The sequence below is a fragment of the Entelurus aequoreus genome, linkage group LG13 (assembly GCF_033978785.1).
Source record: "Entelurus aequoreus isolate RoL-2023_Sb linkage group LG13, RoL_Eaeq_v1.1, whole genome shotgun sequence".
Classification (NCBI taxonomy): domain Eukaryota; kingdom Metazoa; phylum Chordata; class Actinopteri; order Syngnathiformes; family Syngnathidae; genus Entelurus; species Entelurus aequoreus.
In genome coordinates, this window is record NC_084743.1 from 35,780,516 (window position 1) to 35,805,528 (window position 25,013).

Consider the following 25,013-nt stretch of genomic DNA (forward strand, 5'->3'; position numbering starts at 1 on the left):
TTTAATAAATGTAATTAATTAGTAAGTAAAGTAACTAATGTGATACAAAAAAAAAAAAAAAAAAGAGACGTTTTATATGACAGCAGGGTGTGCGCGAGTGTGTGTGCCTTTAAAAGGTTGTGTCTATTACGACGTGTGATGTGAGCTAGGGTTGTATTGTTAGCTTTAGCAGTTAGCAGCGGAAGTTTGTCGGCTCTGACGGCTGTTCTGCAGAATCTTTTCACTGGTTTGTATTACCTCTGGTTAATAAAGACGAGCCGCTGCTCGCCAGCCAATGAAGCGGGCACGTGGCAAATGTGGCGAGGGTCGGTGTCTGCAATGCACGGTAGCATTTCCGGACGCACGCCAGACACTTCCTGCAAGCCAGACCCTTCCTCAGCTACGGTGCCTGTCGGGCCACCCGGCGGCAGCAGGCGGCACCGGCTGCAAAAGGCCATAACAAAGGTGCATCAAAAGATACCAGAATGGCGGTATTGTCTTAAATGTATACCGCTTTCTAAAATATACCGGTATTAACTGTAATACCGGTATACCGCCCAGCCCTAATCATTTTGCAATGCAGTCTGCTGAAAATGATGGAAAGTGCTACTTTACATAGCAACCGACGCGGTGGTCAAAGTAGGAGTTGCCACAAAAAACATTTTAAGTTATTCAACACTTAGCCCCGTCTGGCATGAGCCCCCACAATTTGTCACGTTTTGTGTGTCAGGTAAACCGCGACACATGGGGCCATATAAATCCCCTTTCTACTTCACGCATTCTAGCTCTCTTTATCTTACAGTATTGATGATTTATGGGAGTGTGTAAACAACAGTGCAAAGTGGTTAGACAAGGACTACCTGTACACTCATACTTAGAGATGTCCAATAATATCGGCAGGCCGAAATTATCGGCCGATAAATGCTTTAAAATGTAATATCAGAAATTATCGGTATCGTTTTTTTTATTATCAGTATTGTTTTATTTGTTTTGTTTTTAATTAAATCAACATAATAAACACAAGATACACTTACAATTAGTACACCAACCCAAAAAACCTCCCTCCCCATTTACACTCATTCACACAAAAGGGTTGTTTCTTTCTGTTATTAATATTCTGGTTCCTACATTATATATCAATATATATCAATACATTTTGCAAGGGATACAGTCCGTAAGCACACATGATTGTGCGTGCTGCTGGTCCACTAATAGTACTAACCTTTAACAGTTAATTTGACTCATTTTCATTAATTACTAGTTTCTATGTAACTGTTTTTATATTGTTTTACTTTCTTTTTTATTCAAGTAAATGTTTTTAATTTATTTATCTTATTTTATTTTATTAATTTTTTTAAAAAAATGATCTTATCTTCACCATACCTGGTTGTCCAAATTAGGCATAATAATGTGTTAATTCCACGACTGTATATATCGGTATCGGTTGATATCGGTATCGGTAATTAAGAGTTGGACAATATCGAATATCGGCAAAAAGCCATTATCGGACATCCCTACTCATACTATGACTCGGATACATTGCGCATGTGCATGCGTGTGTGTGCATGGATTAGTGTCGGGCCAGTCAAATCAAAGAAGGGAAGTGTGCAATGCCTGGGCACATGCCTTGAACTTTTTAAACTGAGCTATTATTTTTGTGAGTTTTGTTAAAGTATATTTTAACAACATGCTGTGGGTCAGTGAAAAATAAGCTGCAGGCCACAGATGTGCCCCAAGCTGCACCTTGGATACCAGCGATTTAAGCGTTACACCACTTCAATGTCTTTTTAGCAAACAAAGCTTCCGATCTTCTGCCAGACATGACATGTTGAATGTGTATCCTGTGTGACTGGCGGGCTGTCTGATAACTTGAGATGAGAAGGCGGCTGTAGGCAACTTCAGAAGGATTACAGCGTTGACATTGTAAGAGCCTGTAGTTCTTTCAACCCAAACATAACTTGTTGCCACACAGATGAAAGGCTTTCGTCCTGACTTGTCTGCCCCTCCAGGGCTTCGTAGGAGAAGGTGAACAAAAGAGATTATTTTGTATTAGCTGAGGAAGTGAAGAAGGGAAAGCATGTAAGCAGATTGAACCTATTAGCTTATTTTTCGATGCACTTTGGCTTTTTGTACACACGTTAACATAGGTTTTTATACTTAAAAATGTCAAAGATCCAAACTTTTAAAAACTGTTGTTTTGGCAGTGTTTGATTCATGAGTGATGATTTGATGTCACGCAAGTTCGACTCAAAACATTGATGAAGTCATTCCACTGAATCAGTGATATTTGCTTGTTGTAACTCTCAAATAAACTTACTTCCTGTCTTTTTTTTTTCAACTCTAAATCTGAAAATACACCTATTAACCTATTCAAAATGTGTATTTGAAGAAGTGGGTAAGAGAAGGTAAGAAGTAGGTAACAGAAGGTGAAACGTAGGTAACAGAAGGTAATAAGTAGATATCAGAAGGTAAGAAGTAAGTAACCATAGGTGAAAAGTAGGCAACAGAAGGTGAGAAGTAGGTGATAAAAGGTAAGGGAAAGTAAGTAGTAGGTAAGAAGTAGTTAAGAGATGTTGACCCATCACAGGTAACTTTTTAAACATGTGAGTAGCAGGAGTGAGTTTTTAGCATGATTATCATAAAATTATCAAATTAATGAAATAAGGTCTTTATGCTATTAGCATGTTGACAGGAAAGACTTTATGATTAGGGACTGAGTACAAACCCAATAACACCACTCAAGCGTTGTGTTTACTAAGGGGAGGTGACGGCAAACAGACACTAGATGGCAGTATGTACAATTATTATATATATATAGTAACATACATATATATAATAATAATAATTAACAATACTAATAAACTAGAATGGAGTGTGACAAAATCCAAGAGTGTATGAGAGTGACTATGTGTGTAGATTAACTGAAGTGTGTGTTACCAAGTGTTGCACGAGAGAAGAGGAAGTCCATGGGCAGGCAGGTGATCCGGGGAGATAGAGAGGCGTCAGAATCCAGGGACGAGCAAGGAGTCGGGGAACGAAGGAGGCAGTCAGGGAAGCAGGGGAACGACGAGGAATGACGAGTCACACAGCAACGTCAAACACGGGAACGGAGGTCTGCAGTAGGATGACACGACAATGAGACACGGAAGGGAAAACAGACAGAGAGAGCAGGATTGCATCAAGCAGGATGATCGCTTACTATACGCCAATTGAAGACTATATTCCGGCGGCGGCAAGCCAGGTTGTCCACGCTTATGAAGGCAGCTACTTCATTAACGGCAGGTGTGCTGATAGATGATTGCCGCCAGCTGTGGAGGTGCGTGGCCGCGGTCTGCGCGGCGCGTGTGGGGGCGTGTCCTGCGGTGCTTGCAGTGCGCAAGGATGAGGGCGAATTCCAATGCGCCCAGGCCGTGACATCAAGTGTACTAAAGTACCAGTTTAAAGAAAAAATAAATGCTCTTTAAATGCTAAATTGTGTTTCATTTAACCGTAATATTCAAATATATTTCCAATCCGCAAAATATCGTCTCAACAGCCACCAAATTCCAAAATTTCAGACGGCCAGTTTGAATATTTTGCTCCAAATGTCTTTAGCTATTTCCGTTCGTGCGGGACTTGATGATGTCACTGTAGGAAGTGATCTGCACTCTGACCATAGTCAGCAGAACAGTGATAATAGAAATATGCAAACATTGGAATGAGATGTGCTGTTTATCATTCACAATCCCTATGTATGACAAGAACACATATGTTTTTCTTTTTTTTATGCCTTCTGCATGAAAAATAAACGCTAGCAAAAGTCAGCTCCTCTATTTCGCCCACAAAGCCCTCTAAATAACTATCCAAAAACCGCCAATAATACTCCATACACATCTCGTGACCTGAATATTAACCAAGCATTAGCCATTTTGTTATTATAATGGCTATTGCTGACAACCTATTTTTCAGCGGCGCATTGATCACAGGAGGTAACTAACTTGTGCTGCTGTATTGACATTTTGAGACCTGCTGCTGCTGCTCAATCGCCTCTTGAGCTGGTGAAAGTTAATTATGTATTATAAATCATGCCTCTCACTTGGATAGTGGAAGGTTGTAGCAATAGAACAAGACGTTGGTGAACTTTGACATGCAACTTATACCTGGAGATGGCGAGAAAGACACAAAAAGACGCTTATGTTTAATTCTCGGGAAGATATAAACATCCCATCAGTCGGCATCCCAGTGACAGCAGACATTATACAGTAAGTGATTGTGGTCTTGTTCAACACTCCGCAATATTACTACATGATGCTATCGTGTTTCACACAAGCTGGATCTGTTTAGCGCACAGCTTAAAAAAATTGTTGCTCATCCTCCTTATTTTCAGGCTAAAAAAATATAAGGTTGTGGATCATCATTTGTCCCAAAGTAGTCTCTGTTGTCTTTCACGCAGTAGTAGTGTTGTTGTTGTTGTTGTTGTTGTTGTTGTTGTTGTTGTTGTTGTTGTTGTTGAAGGGAACTGTCCCACATGCACGTCACAAATTGCGTGACTATTATTCCTTATTATCTCACACAATGGCACAATTCCTGTGAGATTTATATTATTTTGAAAATATCCATTTACCATATTTTTCGGAATATAAGTCGCTCCGGAGTATAAATCGCACCGGCCGAAAATGCATAATAAAGAAGGAAAAAAACATATATAAGTCGCACTGGAGTATAAGTCGCATTTTTGGGGGAAATGTATTTGATAAAACCCAACACCAAGAATAGACATTTGAAAGGCAATTTAAAATAAATAAAGAATAGTGAACAACAGGCTGAATAAGTGTACGTTATATAACGCATAAATAACCAACTGAAAACGTGCCTGGTATGTTAACGTAACATATTATGGTAAGAGTCATTCAAATAACTATAACATATAGAACATGCTATACGTTTACCAAACAATCTGTCACTCCTAATCGATAAATCCGATGAAATCTTATACGTCTAGTCTCTTACGTGAATGAGCTAAATAATATTATTTGGTATTTTACGGTAATGTGTTAATAATTTCACACATAAGTCGCTCCTGAGTATAAGTCGCATCTCCGGCCAAACTATGAAAAAAACAGCGACTTATAGTCCAAAAAATACGGTACTCAAAAACTTTGTAAGTCTTTGTGGTACAAAACAGAAATGTATGATAAGTGCTTTAAATATAATGTCAACTTATCATTTCCATTATACTAGTACTTTAAGGTTTTCAGGGTTTTTTTTGTTTTTGTGTTTTTTTACAAAAATATTTTTGGGATAAGAAAAACAAAAATATGTAGAAAAATACCAAAAACATTTATAAAGAATTAAAATTATTATATTTCATGGTAAAGTCAAATTTTAGGAAGTGGTGACAGACAATGTGTATTGTGTAGGACACTTTACAATATTTTACACAAAATATTGTTGCATGTTATTGCATTTATACATTTTATTTCCTGGGGACACACATGGCACCAATTTGTTCAATGTTTCCTGAGCTCTGTGTACATAAAGTGAGTTTAAAATTGATGTACACATCATTGTACACTAATATTATGATATACTTCTGAATTACTGTATTGATGAACAAAGGTGATGTAATGCCACCAAGGCAGCTTTGGTCGTTAGTTTTTAAAGCTTCGGAATGATAAAAGGAACATGACAGCTGATGAATGTGTTTTCATGTGCACATTTTGTAACACCAAAGTAGGGAAAGTGGGCATTTTTCCTGTGGACATGGACTGAATGTTAAGTTCAGGCATGGTGTTGGATTGAAGATCAACTTAAGCTGAAAGCAAGCATGTACCAGTAGTTCAATCATACTGTATATATATTATATTTAACACTACAGCCTTGTGAGGAGTTGATTTAAAATGATAGTTTTCTCCCACAGAGCTGCAGGACTTACAGGAAGTCCAGTGATCTCAGACATCTCCTTGATCCGTCTATCGCCCCATGCAACGGCTGGTCCGGGGGATTCACCGTTCAGCCCTCCGCATCCCTATGTCAGTCCCCACATGGAGCACTACCTGCGCTCTGTGCACAGCAGCCCCACCCTCTCCATGATCTCTGCAGCACGAGGACTGAGCCCGGCTGAAGGTGAGTCTACAACATACTACGACGCCGAATATTAACTGGGATTTCAAAAGTGCTGTTGTTGAAATGAATTTTCACCATGAGGAAAGACAGAGGACAGTTTTAAACTAAGGGTGTCCCAGTTCAATATTGATATCGGATATCAGCCTGATATCAGCAAAAACACAGGGATCGGGTGATATGAATTTGCATGTAACATGTCCGATACAATCGGTCCGATACAAGCAGTCCTGCAGCGTGTTTACTTGTGCAGAGCTGGACCGCCAGTTAACATCTAAATGTCCCCCAATAAGCACACATGGTTGGTCTTTTCTGAAATTTTAGTTAAGTCATTTACAAAAGCTAAACATGGCTACAGGCTAGCTCACAATTACATAACAGCTAAGCACACAATAGCACACAAGCTAGACATACGTAATAAATGTCTTTAATTTAATCATATTGCAGTCTAAAACAGCACATTAGTCAATGTAAACAAGTATCAAATAATTACAGTTGCATATTCTTCCACATGTGTCAGCTTCTGGTCTTTCAATTAGGGGAAGCTCATTTTCAGCTACTCTCTAAACATGAGTACAGTCTCCAATACCAGATAAAAGATTTAAAGATGATATATTTTACAAAGAAAACGTCACTTAAAAGATTTAAAAATGTTCCATATCAACACGAAATAACGGAATGAAACTTGAAAAATGCTCTGCCAGTAGTTTATAATTCAAGATCGCTAATTCGCTCCTTCAGCCTCAGACTGATCATCCATTGATGATCAGTCTGAGGCTGATGATGTGAAAAATGTTTCATGTTACAGACTGAATCCAGTAAAAATCACAATAAATGCAGTACCGAAGTATTTTTTAGTAACACGATCCAAAAAGTTAGTTGAAAACTAAATTGTCAAAAAAAACAAGCATTTTTTAATCTGTTCCAGACAGCACTCACAACTTTCCTTTGGTCCCATGGCGAATTATTTTAGGGTAATACTCAATAAAAAAAAATTACACAGACCGAGTCACCAACATGTGAATTCTTTGGTGATATGCAGACAAACAAACAGGTTTGTCATGTGCAATATTTGGCCGTAGACCAAATATTGCAAGCCAAGACTGTAAACTAGGGCCAAATTTTAGTGAACATTATTGTCAAAAACCGAATCTTATGAAAAGTGGGGCATTCAAAAATCGAGGTACCACTACTCAAAGTCTGACCTCAGACTTCACCACAGCTTGATTCTGGTATATTCTGATCATTTAGATTTTTAATAGTTTTAATTTGCTCTTCTCATTTCTCCAACAGTCACCCATGAACACTTAAAGGAACGATCCCTGTTCAGTCTCCCTCCACCGCCACCAGGGGCTAACCCTACAGAATACTACCATTTGATGGCCACTGCCAGCCAGCGCAGTCCGTATGGCGACCTCTTGATGCAGAGCAGTGCGGCGGCGGCAGCGGCGGCGGCGGCAGCTCACCTACCAGATTACATCAGTCCTGTGGATGGTGAGAATAAGACCTCCCAGATATAGTATTTGAATCGGTATCAACGTTGCCAGGAATACAATTTTGTACGATAAATATCGTATTTGTTCGATAGTTTCACCCTGTGAACGATTATGATTTAAAAAGTGCCATCATATCAAATTTGATCCTTCAATACATAAGTAATAATAATAGCAAACAAAAACAGGATACCTCCTGCGCTGTGCTCGATGTTATACATTGTTTTTGCTTGCATCTCAACAACCAGGTGAGGGCACTGCACTTCCATCTTTATCTAATAGTACTAAGTGTTTCCACTGGGAGGTAACGTAAGTATTGCTGTTAGTTGGTTAGTTTGGTATTTAGTTAGTTTGTTAGTTAGTAGTGCTGCAACTAACAATTATTTTAATCATCTAGTGTACATATAAACAACTTGTATTATATAAACTGCATTTTTTATTTATCGGTGAACTCTGTGGATTATTTCAGTATAACGCAACACATCACAATACTGTACCATATTGTGTCTCAAGTATGGTGATACCTGTCACTTCGTGAAGTCCTTGTCAATACCCTGCCCTAAGGGTAACATAGTAGAAATATCCGGATCAGACCCAAAATCCAATCGGCTATTCTTTATCCTATTTCAGACATTTTCTGAAAGTTAGATGAAAATCCACCCGAAACTTTGTGAGTTATTTATAGCGGGATGAGAGAAATGGAGTGAACCCTCTCTATGTCTCTGCAGGGTCTGTAGCATACACAGGCACACACACACACAGAAGTTTAAACGTGAGGTAGTAGAAATGGTACGGGTCAGCCCCAAAATCTAATCAGTGTTTTTTTTATCCCATTTTTTGTAAATTTCCTGAACGTTTTATAAAAATCAGCTTAAAACTTACTAACTAACAAACTAACAGATACCAATAGCAACGATTACATAACACCCTGGCAAATGTAATAGAACACAGAACTAAGATATTAGGGAAACATTAAAATTACATATACTGTACATACATACAAAAAATATAAATGATATATACTATATATATTATTATATATACTATATGTACTTATTTTGTATAATACATAATAATAGTAAAATAAGAATACTAATTAGATAGATTAGAACTAATACTTGATTATCGTATTAATTACAGACATGATATACAGTATATATGTGTATATACAGTGTATATATATGTCAAAAATATGAATCTTACCATGCTGGTATTAATCTAATACTAATACTACTTATGGTATTGATACTGTCAATATTTGGATCAATACGCCGACTCCTGCTTCCTTACCCTAGGTGCTGATAAAACATGTTAAATGAACATACTCCAAAAAGTTTTTCAGATTAGCAGATAGATGGTTGATTATAATCAGTCCCTCTTGAATTTTGCAATATTTTTTTGTGAATGTGTGGCCTAAAATGTCTGAATTTGCGGCACATGTTTCAGAAAGTTGCTGCAAAAGTTGCAATATTTTGAGGCTAATTTTTTCAATATTATTGAATCAACTTGTGATTTTATTAATTTGTTATTAATGTTTTAAGTGTTCCTCGTAACAATACAATCAACAACAAATGGAAAACAAATAGTGTACTAATGTTTTACTCGTTTTATACCACACACACTTCAAAGTAGACACTAGATGGCAGTAAAAAGCACATACTCTGAGCTTTTTGTCAAAGTACTGTGCTATTTAATTCATTACAACTAATAATAGTGATAAACTATTATAATTACAGAAATAAACACCACCAAAGGGTTCCTTATTGTCCACTGTCTGCTTAGTCATCTTTAAGTTGCAGACATTCTCTGTGTATGTTTTTTACTTGAAAAGTGTTTGTCCATCTTAAACATTCATTTATGTTCCAACACATTTAGCCCCTCACATTAAGATCATTTTTAAACTGTTGAAAGCAATCTATAGAGTAAATGTGTGTTGGTAAATGAGAGACAATGACAGTTTATCATCATAATTCAACATCTCTGACATGTAAATGTTCTGCTCTTAATTGTTGTACTCTGGATAAATAAATGTTGAATAAATATATACTAATATGTAAACTAGGAAGTTAATATTTGTATACTACATTACCCAGAAGGCTTAGTGCTGTAGACAGGAACAGGATGTAGGTCTGAGCTACTCGAGAGGACGGCAATTGTGTTGTTTGAGCAATAAAGAGTTAATAGATTGTTACATATTGTTGTACCTGCTTCTTCTACACTAGAAACAAACAAGTTTTGATTAGACCCTTGACATGCACGCTTGAGTGCTGCTCAGAGACAAATTGCATTGGCGAAAATTACGATGATTAACCCAAATTTGCAGGGAAGTTGCGAGCATTGGACAAAGTTGTGAGGCTGCGTAAAATTCACAAGGGTTTAAATTAGATTTGCGTTTAAATTTGTGTAAGTTGGCGCTATCGTGGCATCGCTAAATCCTGTTATTAATGACTTTTGCACTGAAAGTCTTCAACGCCAGAACACATTTTTTTGCTGACTTCAGCAAAGCATCCAAGAAATCTTCCCCCCTCATGAATGTGAAATAGAAAGCACACATTGTGGAATCCAGCACTTTTCAATGCTGAGTATTCAAATACCCTGCTTGGCCATAAGTGCAGCTTTACTCTATCCTTCTTGTCCAACCACCAAGACGAAACAACTCTGCAGTGATTCGAATCTGAAGTCACTGCGGGATTTATGCCAATGTGTTGCTATGCTATCATTACACAACCAAATATCCTCCTCCAACAACCCCAGAGACACCAAACCATGCTTGTTATGCAGCCTCATACCACACTGACTGCCACCATCCCACTGACTTTTTTGGTGTTCCATCACTATCTTGGTTTGGCACGCTGCCTGCATTGCATTGCAACCTTGAGGTGACATAGACCACATTGACCCAGGCAGCCAATCAACCACCTCATTAATGTCGGGGTAAGAGAAGATGCGTAGTGACCGAGGTGGTAAACATGTGTTTCATGTCTTGGTGTTTGCTTTGGATGGCAGAGCAGATCAAACCATAGCAGAGGTCTGTGTGCGAAGTCTTAGTCAACAGACCCACTGCAAGAAATAGGAGCCCTGAGTGCGGCTCATCAGACAGCCTTAATTTCTACCGCTGGTTTACTTAAAGGAAAGTGTGGACCGACTCACACCAGACCATTCGTACCGGGCTGGATCTTTTCTCTCTCATCCCTTGTTTGCCTGCAAAAAAGTTACATTATTTTACCTTGTTTCTGTGAATATTAGTGGCATTGTTGGACACTCTGGGAGGTGCGGAGTGATAAACAAGTAGTGGCTTTATTTTGTCAGCTGATAGCATTAGCACAAGTTAGCAGGGTGAGGCGATCCTTTATCGGCTTGTGTCCCGGTAGTGCTTTCTCCTTCTCTATATAATAAAAGTCCGCTGTGGCTACAACTTGTGGATAACAGAGCAGACAGCGGACAATAAGAAAGCCTTTGGTGGGGCTTCATTCAGTAATTATGATCAATTTACTAGTACCATTATTAGTTATAATGAATAAAAACAGTACAATAATTTGACAATGGGCTCTGAATATGTGCTTTTACTGCCATCTAATGTCTACTTTTAAATCTATGTGGTATAAAACGAGTAAAACATCAATTCAGTAAGTTTTCAAATTTTTGTTGAAATCCTGTGCTTTTTTCAGGTTAAGGTTTCAGGAAACATTTAAAACATCAATATCAAATTGAGTTGATTCAAAGTTGATTCAATGTTCTTGAAAAAAAAGCCTGAAAACATTGCAACATTCAAAAATAGCTTCCGCAAATTTAGGCAACGATTATGGAGGGACTGACTAATCGTACACTCCAAGTGTCAGTAGAACCAGGACGTCAAGTACAGTAGTAGTCAGGATTTGCTCAACCCGCCAATTTAAACTTATTTTCCCCAAAACTATATCTGCTCTTTTAAAATAAACACGCTCATGTACACTCCTTCATACCATATGCCTTTTAATATGTTTTTGTGTGCGCTGACATATTATTATGACTTTATAAAAAAGTGGTCCCACAATGTAAGTCATAATCACTCGCTTACACACACACACACACACACACACACACACACACACACACACACACACACACACACACACACACACACACACGCACACACACACACTCACTTACAGACACACGCACACAACATCATCTAATATTAGTGCACGCTTCTAGGCATGCACATCTGTTTTCTGACTCCCAATAAATCCAGTGAAATAAACCCTTTCTTAAACTCTTCTATGCTGGGCCATTAGGTTGAAATATTCATGAAAAAAATCATATTTAGTGTGCATGTACAATGTGTACATGGATGAGGTTGCTATGACAGTAAATACTTTGATGGGTACTGTAGATGCAAAAAATTTGCAAATATTTATAGTGGATTGATAACTGGGTTCGGTCCTCTGGGGTCTTTCTGTGTGGAGTTTGCATGTTCTCCCCGTTACTGCGTGGGTTCCCTCCGGGTACTCCGGCTTCCTCCCACCTCCAAAGACATGCACCTGGGGATAAGTTGATTGGCAACACTAAATTGGCTCTAGTGTGTGAATGTGAGTGTGAATGTTGTCTGTCTATCTGTGTTGGCCCTGTGATGAGGTGGCGACTTGTCCAAATGTAGCTGGGATAGGCGCCAGCACCCCTGCAACCACAAGAGGGACAAGTGGTAGAAAATGGATGGATAGATGATAACACTTTCTTCTTGTTCTTCTTTTTCTTTTTTGCGTTCTTCTTCATGTTCTTCTTCACGTTCTTTTTCGTGTTCTTCCTTTTTCTTTGCGTTCTTCTTCACGTTCTTTTGCTTTGCATTTTTCTTCTTTGTTTTCTTCTTCGCCTTCTTCTTCTTCTTTGCATTCTTTATCACGCTCTTTATCTTCATATTCTTCTATGCATTCTTCTTTTTCGCATCCTTTGCATTCTCCGTCTTTGCAATTTTCTTTGTGTTCTTATTTGCATTCTTCTTTTTCGCGTTCTTCTTTTTCGTGTTCTTCATCTTCACTTTCTTCTTAGCATTTTTAAATAAATTTGTTGCATGTTTATTCTATGCATTCTATTTGTTCGCGTTCTTTGTGTTCCTCTTTACATTCTTCTTTGCATTCATTGCAATTTTTCTTTTTTACGTTCTTTGCGTTCTTTGCAATTTTTCTTTTTGGCGTTCTTCGCTTTCTTCTTCGCTTTCTTCGCAATCTTATTTATATTCTTCTTTTTTTCAGCAATTCTTTTTTCATTCCTCTTCTTTCTGTTTATCATTTATATTGGATATCGTCTGTATCTCAACACTACAATAATCCATATTTGGATGTTTGTCCATCGGTTTAGAATATTCCATGTCCCAATCAAAATATTAAGATTCAATAATTTCCCTCACAATGTAGAATACTTGTTTTTCAGCTTGAAGCACTGACTTGTGTGTAGAAATTGAAGAGGTGGTTGGAATATTTCGTGTTGGCAAAGCGCCCAAAGGGGCGAGGTAGGTGCCAGGTTCCCAGACTGTGAGCCCTGTTTCCTGCTTTATAAAGGGGATCATTAATACACATCTGCTATTAAAACTCTTGGCGTCGCAACACGCTCGTCTCCTTGCAAGAACAGCAAACCAGCTCAGCCTTTTGATGCAAGAAAGAGCTCCTAGCATAATCTTTAATAACGTGCAGCTTGTCCCGTTCTGTACGTCCATATGAAATACATAAAAAGCTGAAGTATTTAACAAAGAGCAACTTTGCTACAATTGCCATTACTTAATATGTCATATGTCTCTACTTTAAGACAAACGGTTTTAGAAGAGCCTGGTTTATTCATTGGGCTGGAAGGTGCAGATTGGCCACTTTCGACAGCAGCTGGCTGCTTGTACTTAAATGAGTCACTAAGAGTTTTCTGCTACTTGCACCTCTGATAATGTCTGTTATAAAACATAATTATAATTAAAACTCACAAATGACATCTGCTTTCTGTCCCTCTACATGCAACTCAGTCCCCTATTGAGCATAGGGTTGAGCTATATAGACAATATACAACATAAATAACATACATTTGGTTAAAGATAGAGTTTTCAATACTATTGTTGTATCGTGATAATGCATGTTCATGACACATTCTAGCTGTGTCCCGCAAATTTGACAGCAACAAGCGGAAACACGCGTCCTCAACTAAATGTAGCGTACTTGCTATCTGCAAATAAAGTACATTACAAGTACCATTATTACTGGAGGACGAGGACTAGCTAAACATGCTACACTGCATGCTAAAAATAAGCGATGCTAACCACTAAGCTCGATACAAATATCGACAGTAACGATACCAAGTATAGTATCAGTATATGGTCAATGTTACAGTAATAAGATCCATACTTTTTTCTATCGCAACATCTTTTGTCTTTTTTGTTATTGTTTACAAACTCAGGAAATAAGTCACAGGGAAAAAAACGAATTATTTAATTCAAGGCCAATACTAGGAAATCATTAAAATATTGAATTGATATTGTTACACCACCATCCTGTGTTTTGTTTCTATTTTGGAATTGTGATAATCAAAAATGTAATCATTCCATGATCTTGAAAATGTTAAACATCAGTATCAAAATTGGTATGACCTATCCTGCCCCTGTAACTAATTGATATTGGATCGATATCCAAATGTGTAGTATCGCCTAACACTAAAGTAAAGTATCCAAACAACATAAATAAAAGTGCTTACATTTTAACAGAAATGTAGCTAGATCAACAAGTAGATTAATAATAGTTTTGAGAAAATAATACAATACTGTTTTGAAATGGTTCCATTATCATTCATATACCAAATAATATATCGTTGGAGGAGGCTGCAATATAGATTTTGGGCCATATATCGCCCTATCAAAAGTACCAGCAAGTACAGTAGTTTCATGAAGTAATGTAATAATAATGTACAGTATTTACCTTAGAGAGTGGACTTCTATGGTATCTCCTCAAGTTGCTTCTGTGTCAAACACACCATCAGCAGTTTCCCTTTATTTTCATAGATACATTAGATATTTAAACATTTTTGGCGGCGTTATCAACTCATTCTGCTTCAGTATGGTGCAGACTAGCAGAGCTACGTTCCAACTGCTTCACCAAGTTAGCTGGCTACTTGCTCTGTCAGGTTTTTAAAGATGTATTTATTTAATTCAATTAATATTATCCACTTTTTCTTCTCAGCACTGCCTAAACTATCAATCTGCCAATCCTTTCCATGTCCAGGCCAGGTGAGGTTTCTCTTGTGGAGTCAAATTAAGTCTTCTTCCGTCCCATGCTTGGAAAAACAAAGTTATGTCGATCGCTAGCGTTAAGCTAATGCTAGCGAGTAAGACTGAATGTTTTGATCTGAACTCACAAGGTTCACTGTAACATTTGCTATGTCAACTAGCGGTGGAGATGCTTGTAACCTGAATTTTTGCTCTCAATCTAAAGCAGGGGTGTCAAACGTACGGCCAGGTACAGGTACAGGTTCAATCTGGGCCGCGGCCCGCAAGATGAGTTTGCTAGGTAAAAAAATGACCTGCAGTTTTTTAATTAAAGAAACTGCTGTTCTAAATGTGTCCACTGGATGTTGCAATAGCAATTCAAGTGTAACCCAGGTCACACATGACACTGTTTAAAGATGACATGTCAGCTGACTTTAAGCACCCTCTTCTCACATTATTAACCATTTCCACTCTGCACCCATCTGCGGCCCCTTCCGAGGTTTTTTGTTGTCCCATTGAGTTTAATTTTTTTCTAGCCCTGATGTGGGATCTGATGTTGTTGTGGTTTGTGCAGGCCTTTGAGGCATTTGTGATTAAGGGTTATACAAAAAAACTTTGATTGATGATTCTGGATTGGCTGCCCCTACTCCAATCAACGCAGGTGCAAGCTATCAGCAGATTGGAGTAGCAGCAGATGGCGGCAGACTAATATAGTATTGACGCATGATCATTTATTTAATTGTAAATTATCTACTCTACGAATTAAATAACGAATCGGTAGCATGCAAACACTTAAGTCAACATGACTATCATCTTTGTAGTCAGAGTTCCGTGCAGCGCTTGCAATTCGTTGACATCTCGTTGCGCACCCTGAACTCCATTGTAAAAATGTGTGTTTCTACATTTGTTGTTTGTTTTCCTATGTTCACATTGATTACGTTTGTAGTTATGTTACAATTATTTCGGCTATGGTGTCATTGTGATAATTGTTTTGTTTATATTATAAGTGTAATATTTGAGTGACGGTAAAGGAATGTGCAGTTACAGATGTCACCAATGCAGCGGTTTGAGGAAACACTCGGTTGCTTTTCCATTCATGTCTTTAATCGGGAACTGCCAACACGAAAGTGCTTAAAGTTTAATGGCTTTGTAAATACACTGAGACAAAGCCTAAGTTTATTGTTTTCTTCATTGTGTTTTTGAAACTGCGCCAATTTTTTCCTCAGAATTTTCAACTACACTGCAAAAAGTCAGTGTTCAAAAACAAGAACAAAAAATTAGGGGTATTTTACTTGAACTAAGCAAAATTATCTGCCAATAGAACAAGAAAATGTAGCTTGTCAAGACTTTCCAAAACAAGTAAAATTAGCTAACCTCAATGAACCCAAAAATACCTTAAAACAAGTATATTCTCACTAATAACAAGTGCACTTTTCTTGATAGAAAAAAAAAATAGAGAGACCTTTTTTCTCAATATGTTAAAAAATACTCTTAAATTAAGTAAATGCTAGTGCCATTATCTTGACATAATGATAATGGCACTCGGCATTACATTTCTTGAAAGCAGCAAACTTACACTAAAAACTTGTTTATTGTTCTTAATGGAAGGCAACAAGGCAACCGCTTGTTACTCTCGGGGTTTCTAGCCGCTCAGGCAAATCATATGGTCTAAAAATGCATTTTCCCATCGATAACATGACATCATCGCGCCAAATGCGTGCTCTTTCAGTCAATTAGTGCGCGAGGAATATATATATATATATATATATATATATATATATATATATATATATATATAATATATATATATATATAATATATATATATATATATATATATATATATATATATATATATATATATTTATTTATTTATTTATATATATATATATATATATATATATATATATATATATATATATATATATATATATATATATACAGCCCAGCCCCCAGCCAAATTTGTTTTTATTGTAATTTTGAAGAATTTACCTGAATGTGCATGAATTATTTCTGTTCAAAATAGTTTGAAATGTCACATGTTAAATGTTTAAATATTAACTGTCAGTTTACTGTACTGTGCCAACTGTACTACTATATGAGTACGCATTTTCTCTTGTTTCATTGAAAATAAAACGTCATCTATTTTAATTATGAGATACAATTGTGTTATAATCATGATTTTTTTGTTCATGCTTGAAATAAGAAATTATTACTTTGAAAAAGCAGTTTTATACTTGTGAGTGTTGATGACACAGCTTTGCAAAAGTTGATATTCTAGTTTTAAGCATGTTTTACTCAATTTAGGTCATAAAATCTCAGCAACAAGCTGTAATATCTTACTGAGATAATTTAGGACCCAAACCCTTAAAACAAGTAAAAGACTCTAACATATAATCTGCTTAGTGAGAAGAATTATCTTATCAGACAGAAAATAAGCAAATATCACCCTTATTTGAGATATTTAATCTTACTTAGATTTCATTTTTTGCAGTGTAACTTCAATTGTTTTGCCAAGAGCTGTATTTGTAGTGTGTACATTTTCAGAATATGCTTGTTCTATTATTGGCCAGAGTAAAACAAAGAAAACAATCTGAAATTGTCTTTATTTTTAAATTATTATGCCACAGCCGAGTCATACCAAAGACTATAAAAATGGGACCCATAACCTCCCTGCTTGGCACTCAGCAACAAAGGGTTGGAGTTGGGGGTCAAATCACCAAAATGATTCCCGGGCGCGGCGCCGCTGCTGCCCACTGCTCCCCAAGGGGATGGGACAAATGCAGAGGACAAATTTCACCACATCTAGTGTGTGTGTGACAATCATTGGTACTTTAATCTTTAATGATTTTAAAAGTCAAACTCACGTAGGAATAGATTTTCCTCCATGCGACCCCTGAGCTAAAAACATAACAATTAGCCGAGAGACAGCTCGTGTCCCAAAAAATGTGTAAGTTGGGACACTCGTATACCGAGGTACCACTGAATTCTGGTGTATCTTTACTCTATGGTATGTAGTACATGCCAGAGTTACATAGAAATTCACAGTATCAAGGGCACAAGTGTCATGGCTTCTTCTAAGTTAAGTTAGTGGGAAAGTAGTATTCAACAATACCAACAACAAAGACACCCAGTTGCCTCTGTCCTTTGAGAGTCAGACATTTTTTTGTAATAGTATTCTGAGATCAATTTGTTTAAATTGCCTCCATTTAACTTGGCTGTGTAGAGATTGGTATCATGGTGATTACTGACAATGATTGGTGAGGTTTCTTTATGCATAAGAGGATGCAAATGTTAAACAGGAGAGCTGTTTGTGCAAGCACAGATGCAAGAAGATAGCATGGACGTGTGTTTGGTGAAGGTAAACGTTAGCATCTGCTAGACCAAGATAGGAATGTTGTAATGGGTATGCAAATGCAGTGTATTATGAACATTATATTTGGATTAGTTCGTAATACTACAATATTGTTTGTCTTCGTGTCCAGTTTCACGTTTCTCCAGCCCAAGGCTGACACCCCGACTGAGCAGAAAGAGGGCACTGTCCATTTCCCCTCTGTCAGACGCCAGCATTGACCTGCAGACCATGATCCGCACCTCGCCCAACTCCCTGGTCGCTTACATCAACAACTCCCGCTCCAGCTCGGCCGCCAGCAGTTCCTATGGCCATTTGTCTGTTGGAGGGATCAGGTATGACGATGCACAAAACTCACATACCCTCTGACAGGCAGTGGAAATGTGTGTTTTAATTTCGTTTGTGAAATATTTTTAGGTACTGTACAGCGATATTTCAGTTTTCATTCCCCCCATTTTTGTAATTTTGCTCCGGTTTTTGTTTGTTTATAGGAGTGGCAAACATTGTATGTAGCAAAAAGAGGTGGGTAGTGTAGCCAAAATTGTACTTAACCCTTGGGGATACCCCAAATGTGGTGAATGTCATAAATCTTGAAAGTAAATCATCCATCCATCCATTTTCTACCGCTTATCCCTTTTTTTACTTTTAAAGCTAAATCTCTAGATCAACTTTAGAGCTATCAGTCGATAAAAAGTGTTTAATTAACAAAAACACAAACAATTCATTATTCGTGCACGTACACACAATATTTTTCTAACCACATCCACACAACTCTTATGTCATTACCAACTCACCAACTTTGTTTTTATTACATATAAGTTGCTGGCAGGTTCAAAGCAAGTATGCGTTTAGTATGAATATATGGTACTCTATGGTAACATATGGCGTTATCTTGTGGTTGAGGGGTAAAATTACTCCTCTAATAGCAATTGCATGGATTTCAAAGGAAAATGTTTGGATTAATTTGGTTTTCATGGAAAAAGCATTATGAAATAACAGGTTTACAGTATATGGACATATGGCCATTAAAAAGGGAGTCAATGGGGGACAAAAAAGTCCTGGGGAACTCCAATGTATACTCACTCAATAGCTCATGCTAAATATAACTTTGCAAAGAACGGATAATGTACTTTTTGAGATTAATTATTTTACAACGCCATCCACTAATTCTTTTACAACGCCATTCATTTTCTAACGTGTGTCCCTCTCTGGGTCGCAGGGGGGTGAGAGAGCCTATCCCAGTTGCACTCAGACGTATTTCATCTCGCTAACTAACTAACTTGAGTAAAAGTTAGTATGTACTACAATACAAAATATGCACACTTTATAGTCACTTATGACGTTACAACAGGGCTAATGCCATGAAAACATTGCCACATCTCCAACTTACAGCAACATGTTTTCTCGAGTTGGAAGTGGAATCCTCGAAATGTGAACATTCCTACAGCAAATATTACAATATAAGTCTTCTTCTTCATAGTTTTTAGTATTGATTGATTATCGTGAGAGTTATGTTCCAGACCGCTCGTAAATTTGTGCAAAGTAGGGACATTATTTATCTTATGATTTTTTTGTATATATATATTTAATGTATTTTAGGTGTTTGGACTTTTTAGGTATATTAACCGCTCACACACTCATAAAAACGTACTTAACATTTACATTAAACATTTTATTTTGTGCCATCTCATGTGTCTCACGAGTGTAGGTATGACAATAAAGATTTTTTTAATTCTTGAATTTGATAAGTACTCACAAATAATGGCGATGGCGTGGCTCGTCAATCACCGTTATTGCCGCAGTCTTTTTAAAAGACACCATTGTCGTCGTCCTTATATATTTTTTTCATTCTTTTTGCAGCGAATAAATTCATGTGATTTTTGTATTGGCATCTAGTAGATAGTAGCTCGTAGCTTAGCTACCTTCCTTTAGCATAGCATTGAGGAGGTCCACATTTTCTCTAATCGTAAGCAATTTCCTCCGGTGCTTAAATTCTGTGCCAGAAGCCTTAGAATGCGCATAAAGTTAGGACTACATCGTAAGACTTTTAAATAAACTCAAATGTTTCCAAAAACATTCAGAGAAAATATGCAGTCAGAGCCAACAATAAGTGAAGCAAACTGGAGGGATCTATGTGCCTGAGAACACAGTGTTTTGGGATTGGTTCGCCTTTAGCCAATAATAGGGGTGTCCTGATACGACTTTTTCATTTCCGATACAATACCGATATTGGACCCTTGAATATGATAATAAACAACGCATATCAACACGAATCCTGCATATTTCATGGTTTTCTAAAGTGGAATGTAATAAAAAATTAGGATTAAGTGAGGTTCGTCAGAGCGCAATGGTAGGTATCAATAACCATGTAACAGAATTATGCTTTTGAAGGAAGCTTTAAATTGTTTTAGTGACACCCACAGGTCACAATAATTTATAAAGTTAAGTTGATGACTTGCTTGTTACTGGATACTTTCTAATACGCTTCGGCCTTGGAGACTTTGTATGTGTAATTAATACTGCATGCAACTATAATTATTTAATACTTGTTTATATTGACAAATGTGTGGTTTTAGATAGCATTATTGTTAAATTAAGGCAGTTCTTCTCAAATGTCTGGAGCCGTGGCAGCATGTCTGCAATGTAGACGTATAATAATATTTCCGAGATTTACCGGCGGACGGCTATCTCCAAAATGTGCATTGTGCAAATAATAAGAAGACGGTGGCGCTCGTTCAAGGATAAAAATTGCGCGAGGGGCCGATTTCAGCAGTAAGACCGGCTCCTGGCGTCTTGGGAAATGTCTTAGGCGGTTTCTCCTGCAGCTGCACGCGCACAGCCACGCTTTGCACTCCTGATCGACCGACCTAGCCCTTAGAGCTAATCCTTGTCTCAAAGTTACAGATCTGACTTGCCCACTTCCCTTGCCCGCCTTGTTCTAACATGCCTTGGAAACCTGCTGGAGATACGAGTATACGTAGTGGTGATTTCTCTAAGACTGCAGGCGAAGTTCAGCTTTCCCTAAATATAAACCAATGCCAGAGCATTTTTCAACTTTCATTCCGTTGTTCCATGTTGATATGAAAAACTTTGCAATCCTGTAAATGGTGTTTTCTTTGTAAAAATCTAGCATCTTCATATATTTTATCTGTTATTGGAGATGTTACTTGTGTTTAGAGAGTAACTGAAAATGAGATTATCCTACTTGAATGACGAGCGGTTGCCACTGGTATACGGCCTGTGTTACATTGTACAGTAATAACCGTTGAAAAATAGAACAAAATGATACAACATAAGAAAATTATTTGTTGATACTAATTACTAATAAAACAGACTTGTTTTTAAATGTATGTACGATATTTTTTTGGTCTTTTTTAAAGAAAATATATGCGTCATTGACAATTATGCAAATTATATGATGGCTTCTAGAGGTATGGGGAAATAATCGATTTTGAGATGCATCGCAATTCAGATATGGGCGATTGTAAAACCGATTAGTAAACCTCAATAAGCGAATATTTATTTATTGTAAATAAAGTAATGCAGACAAATTTGGCTGACCGCAGCGAGCAACCTCACCGAGAGCTCCAACCAGCTCCTTTATTTAAGTTGCAAGTGATGAATGATTATTTAGTGAAATAAAAATAAATTTAAAACTTCATCAATGTACATAAATTAAAGATGCATCAGTTATCAATTTTGAATCAAATCGTAGCTCCTGAATCGTAATTGTAATCGAATCGTGAGGTGCCCAAAAGATTCCCATTTTTAGGCATCATATTGAACACCTCTCGTAATACAGTTTTAAAAAGATATTATAAAATACTGTATGTTAATGAAAATAGCAATTTTTTATTTTAAATTCCACAAGACTTACTAAATTCATAAGACTTTAGTAAGCAAATCGCAAAGTGGTGAAGGAACACTGTAAATGATTTCTTAAGGAAAAAATTGCTTACGTTTTTCATAAGATTTGGGTTTTTTTGGAACAAATAACTAATGAGAACGAAGAAACTACTGTACTGTTTAGCACACAGGTGGGAAACTCGAGGCCCGGGGGCCATTTCTGGCCCCGCCACATCATTCTATGTGGCCCGCGAAAGCCTGGAAAAAATAGGTTTCAACAAAATCCTTTTTTTTTTTTATTAAATGCATTCGTTCTTTCAATTTTGACAGAAAAAAAATATATATTTAAAACTTTAATAAACTTTAATATCATCTGATCATGCCAATTATATTATTATATACTGTATTTTGTGAGATAAAAACAAATAGTTAAATATCTGCTTGTCACCTCTGTTCATGATTTTAAAGCAAGTTATACATTAAAAACAATCTAATAATCAAATGCATATGCATTTTGATTAATCATGATTAATCACAGGTTATTAACTGCATGATTAATGTAAATTAATTTAAAAAAGCGGCCCTCTGAAAGCAGCCATTCGTGCGATGTGGCCGTCAATGAAAATGAGTTTGACACCCTTGGTTTAGCAGTTTCATAAGCCTTAACCACAAGAAGACATTCTAACATTAAATCAAATGGCTCTTGCTTCTTATTGTTACAAAAGCTTTTTTTCAAACTAAAAAATGTGTGCCTTTCCTTCTCCTTTCATCCCAGCCCCTCATTTAGCTTCCCTCATCCCATCAACCCGATGGCGTATCAGCAGTTGTTGTCCCAGCAGAGGAGTCTCAACACCTTTGGCCACACTCCTCCTCTCATTCAGCCGCCACCTTCCTCTTTCTCTGCCCGCCAACATCCCCTAGCCACGCCCCCTATGCCCAATGCCCACAACAGCACCAACACAGAAGCTAACCAGGTGGGAATGACAATGGAATGATGATGATGATGATGATGATAAACCTGAATGTCTGAGCAAGAATATTGACATGCTGCTGAGGATGGGTGCTTACCTCTGATAGAGATCTACTGTGCAATATGTTTTTAACATTTGATTATGTTTTTAAATTTTAAATTGTTTTATTGTTTGTTGTCTTAAGACTATTTTATGTAGGTTGTTTTAAAAGCACTGAGCTGGATTGCTGTCCAATTTCGTTGTTTCCATACAATGACAATAAAGGTATTCTGATTCTGATACAGTCTAAAATAAATATTGCAGCCTTTTGTGATAAGGATATAAATCAAGATATATTATTTGGCATATAAATTATAATAAAACCATTTCAAAGCAGGTTACTGCAGGGGGTCTCAAAGCCAATTTACCTGGGGGCCACTGGAGGTAGAGTCTGGGTAAAGTATTCACTTAAGAATCACGTTTTAATCACATGACTAAATGTGTCACCTACTTGTATCAGCAGCTATAGTGACCCTGAGCTATGGTACAGTTACAGTAGGCCATAAGTCATTATAAATGTTAAATTGTATATTTTGAGACTGTTGAGTTCTCCAGTAGACACTTCCGCTTGCTTAAAGGAAGTTGCTCTTTGTGTCGCCCAACATGTGTGTGTGTGTGTGTTGTGCTGTCATTGTTTGTGTTTGCACCGTTATTACCATTGGTTTATCGGTCAGTTTTAGTTAGTCAGTGTGTTAGTTCGCAAAAAAAGTAAAAGGCACATTTTCATGAAATTGCAAAAGGTGTCCGCCTAGTGGTTAAAGTGTCCGCCCTGAGATCGGTAGGTTGGAGTTCAAATCCCAGCCGAGTCATACCAAAGACTATAAAAATGGGACCCATAACCTCCCTGCTTGGCACTCAGCAACAAAGGGTTGGAGTTGGGGGTTAAATCACCAAAATGATTCCCGGGCGCGGCGCCGCTGCTGCCCACTGCTCCCCAAGGGGATGGGACAAATGCAGAGGACAAATTTCACCACATCTAGTGTGTGTGTGACAATCATTGGTACTTTAATCTTTAATCTTTAAAATGGGATACGGAACAAATGATTACATTTTGGGGCTGATCTCAAACTTTTCTGCTATGTTACCTAATTTTTAAATTACAGGCTTCAACTACGGGGACAAAGAGAGCGGATGACTGACAAGATGATGCACTCTCTCTTTCATTCTGTTTTAAATAGCTCAAAAAGTTATGGGCGGGTTTTCATCTAAATTTTAGGAAATGTAAAAAAATTTGAATAAGGAAGAAGTGATTAGAATTTGGGCCTGATTCGGATCATTTCTACTAAGTTTCCTTACGTTTACGTTTCTGTGTGTTTGCTTGCGTGCTTGCATGTGTGTGTGCGCTTTTTTTTCTGGTATAGATAAATAAAAAAGTTACGGTGCTTTTCTCATTGAATATACTTTTAATTTCTTTCATTCAGACAGTATTTTGATATCGTACATTTTTTAGGTTTTTTACCTTTAAGGTAGAAAATGTAATGGTATATCGATACCTGTGTATGTTGGACTCATAAACAGATGCACGATGCGACGTAATATAAAACATTTAAAAATGTATGGAGGATTCTTAAGAGGTAGCACCAAACATATTGGTGGCAGTCCAAATGTTTGTATATGTGGTGGATCGCCGCAAATAAATAAGTGCATGGGAAAGTAATTTATTTATTTCCTTTTTCATCTCCATCACTTTTAAGAATGTGTTTCTTCTTCTTACTGTCAGTTCAGTCTGTCCGCAGTTCAAAGCCCGCTCCCTGTTTCTTAATTTTCAACAATACACCAGCCTCGCTCTCTAACAAGGGTAATAACTCCTCCACACTCATATTTTTGTGGCTTTGTGATCATCAAGCAGTCTAAATTGTTTAGTCTCAGCAGCAGACCTGGTCTCACTTAAGTATCCGGTGCCTTGTAGGACTATCAGGACTAAACCTCGTACAGAATCACATGCGGTCGAAAGTTTTTGAAACAGAAGTTAATCAAGTGGTGCGAGGGTTGGAATAACTTTACGATTGACAGTTTGAT

The 25,013-nt window shown here is 37.3% G+C and overlaps 1 protein-coding gene across 1 annotated transcript in view; it reads left to right on the plus strand.

The window, feature by feature from the left end:
- Positions 1-25,013, plus strand: part of LOC133663356 (zinc finger protein GLI2-like) — a 54,645-nt gene that overhangs the window by 11,703 nt on the left and 17,929 nt on the right. The window contains exons 2-5 of the mRNA XM_062067767.1: positions 5,879-6,084; positions 7,375-7,575; positions 18,272-18,473; positions 22,760-22,958. Coding sequence (XP_061923751.1) covers positions 5,879-6,084; positions 7,375-7,575; positions 18,272-18,473; positions 22,760-22,958 — 808 coding nt within the window. The remainder of the gene's footprint in view (positions 1-5,878; positions 6,085-7,374; positions 7,576-18,271; positions 18,474-22,759; positions 22,959-25,013) is intronic.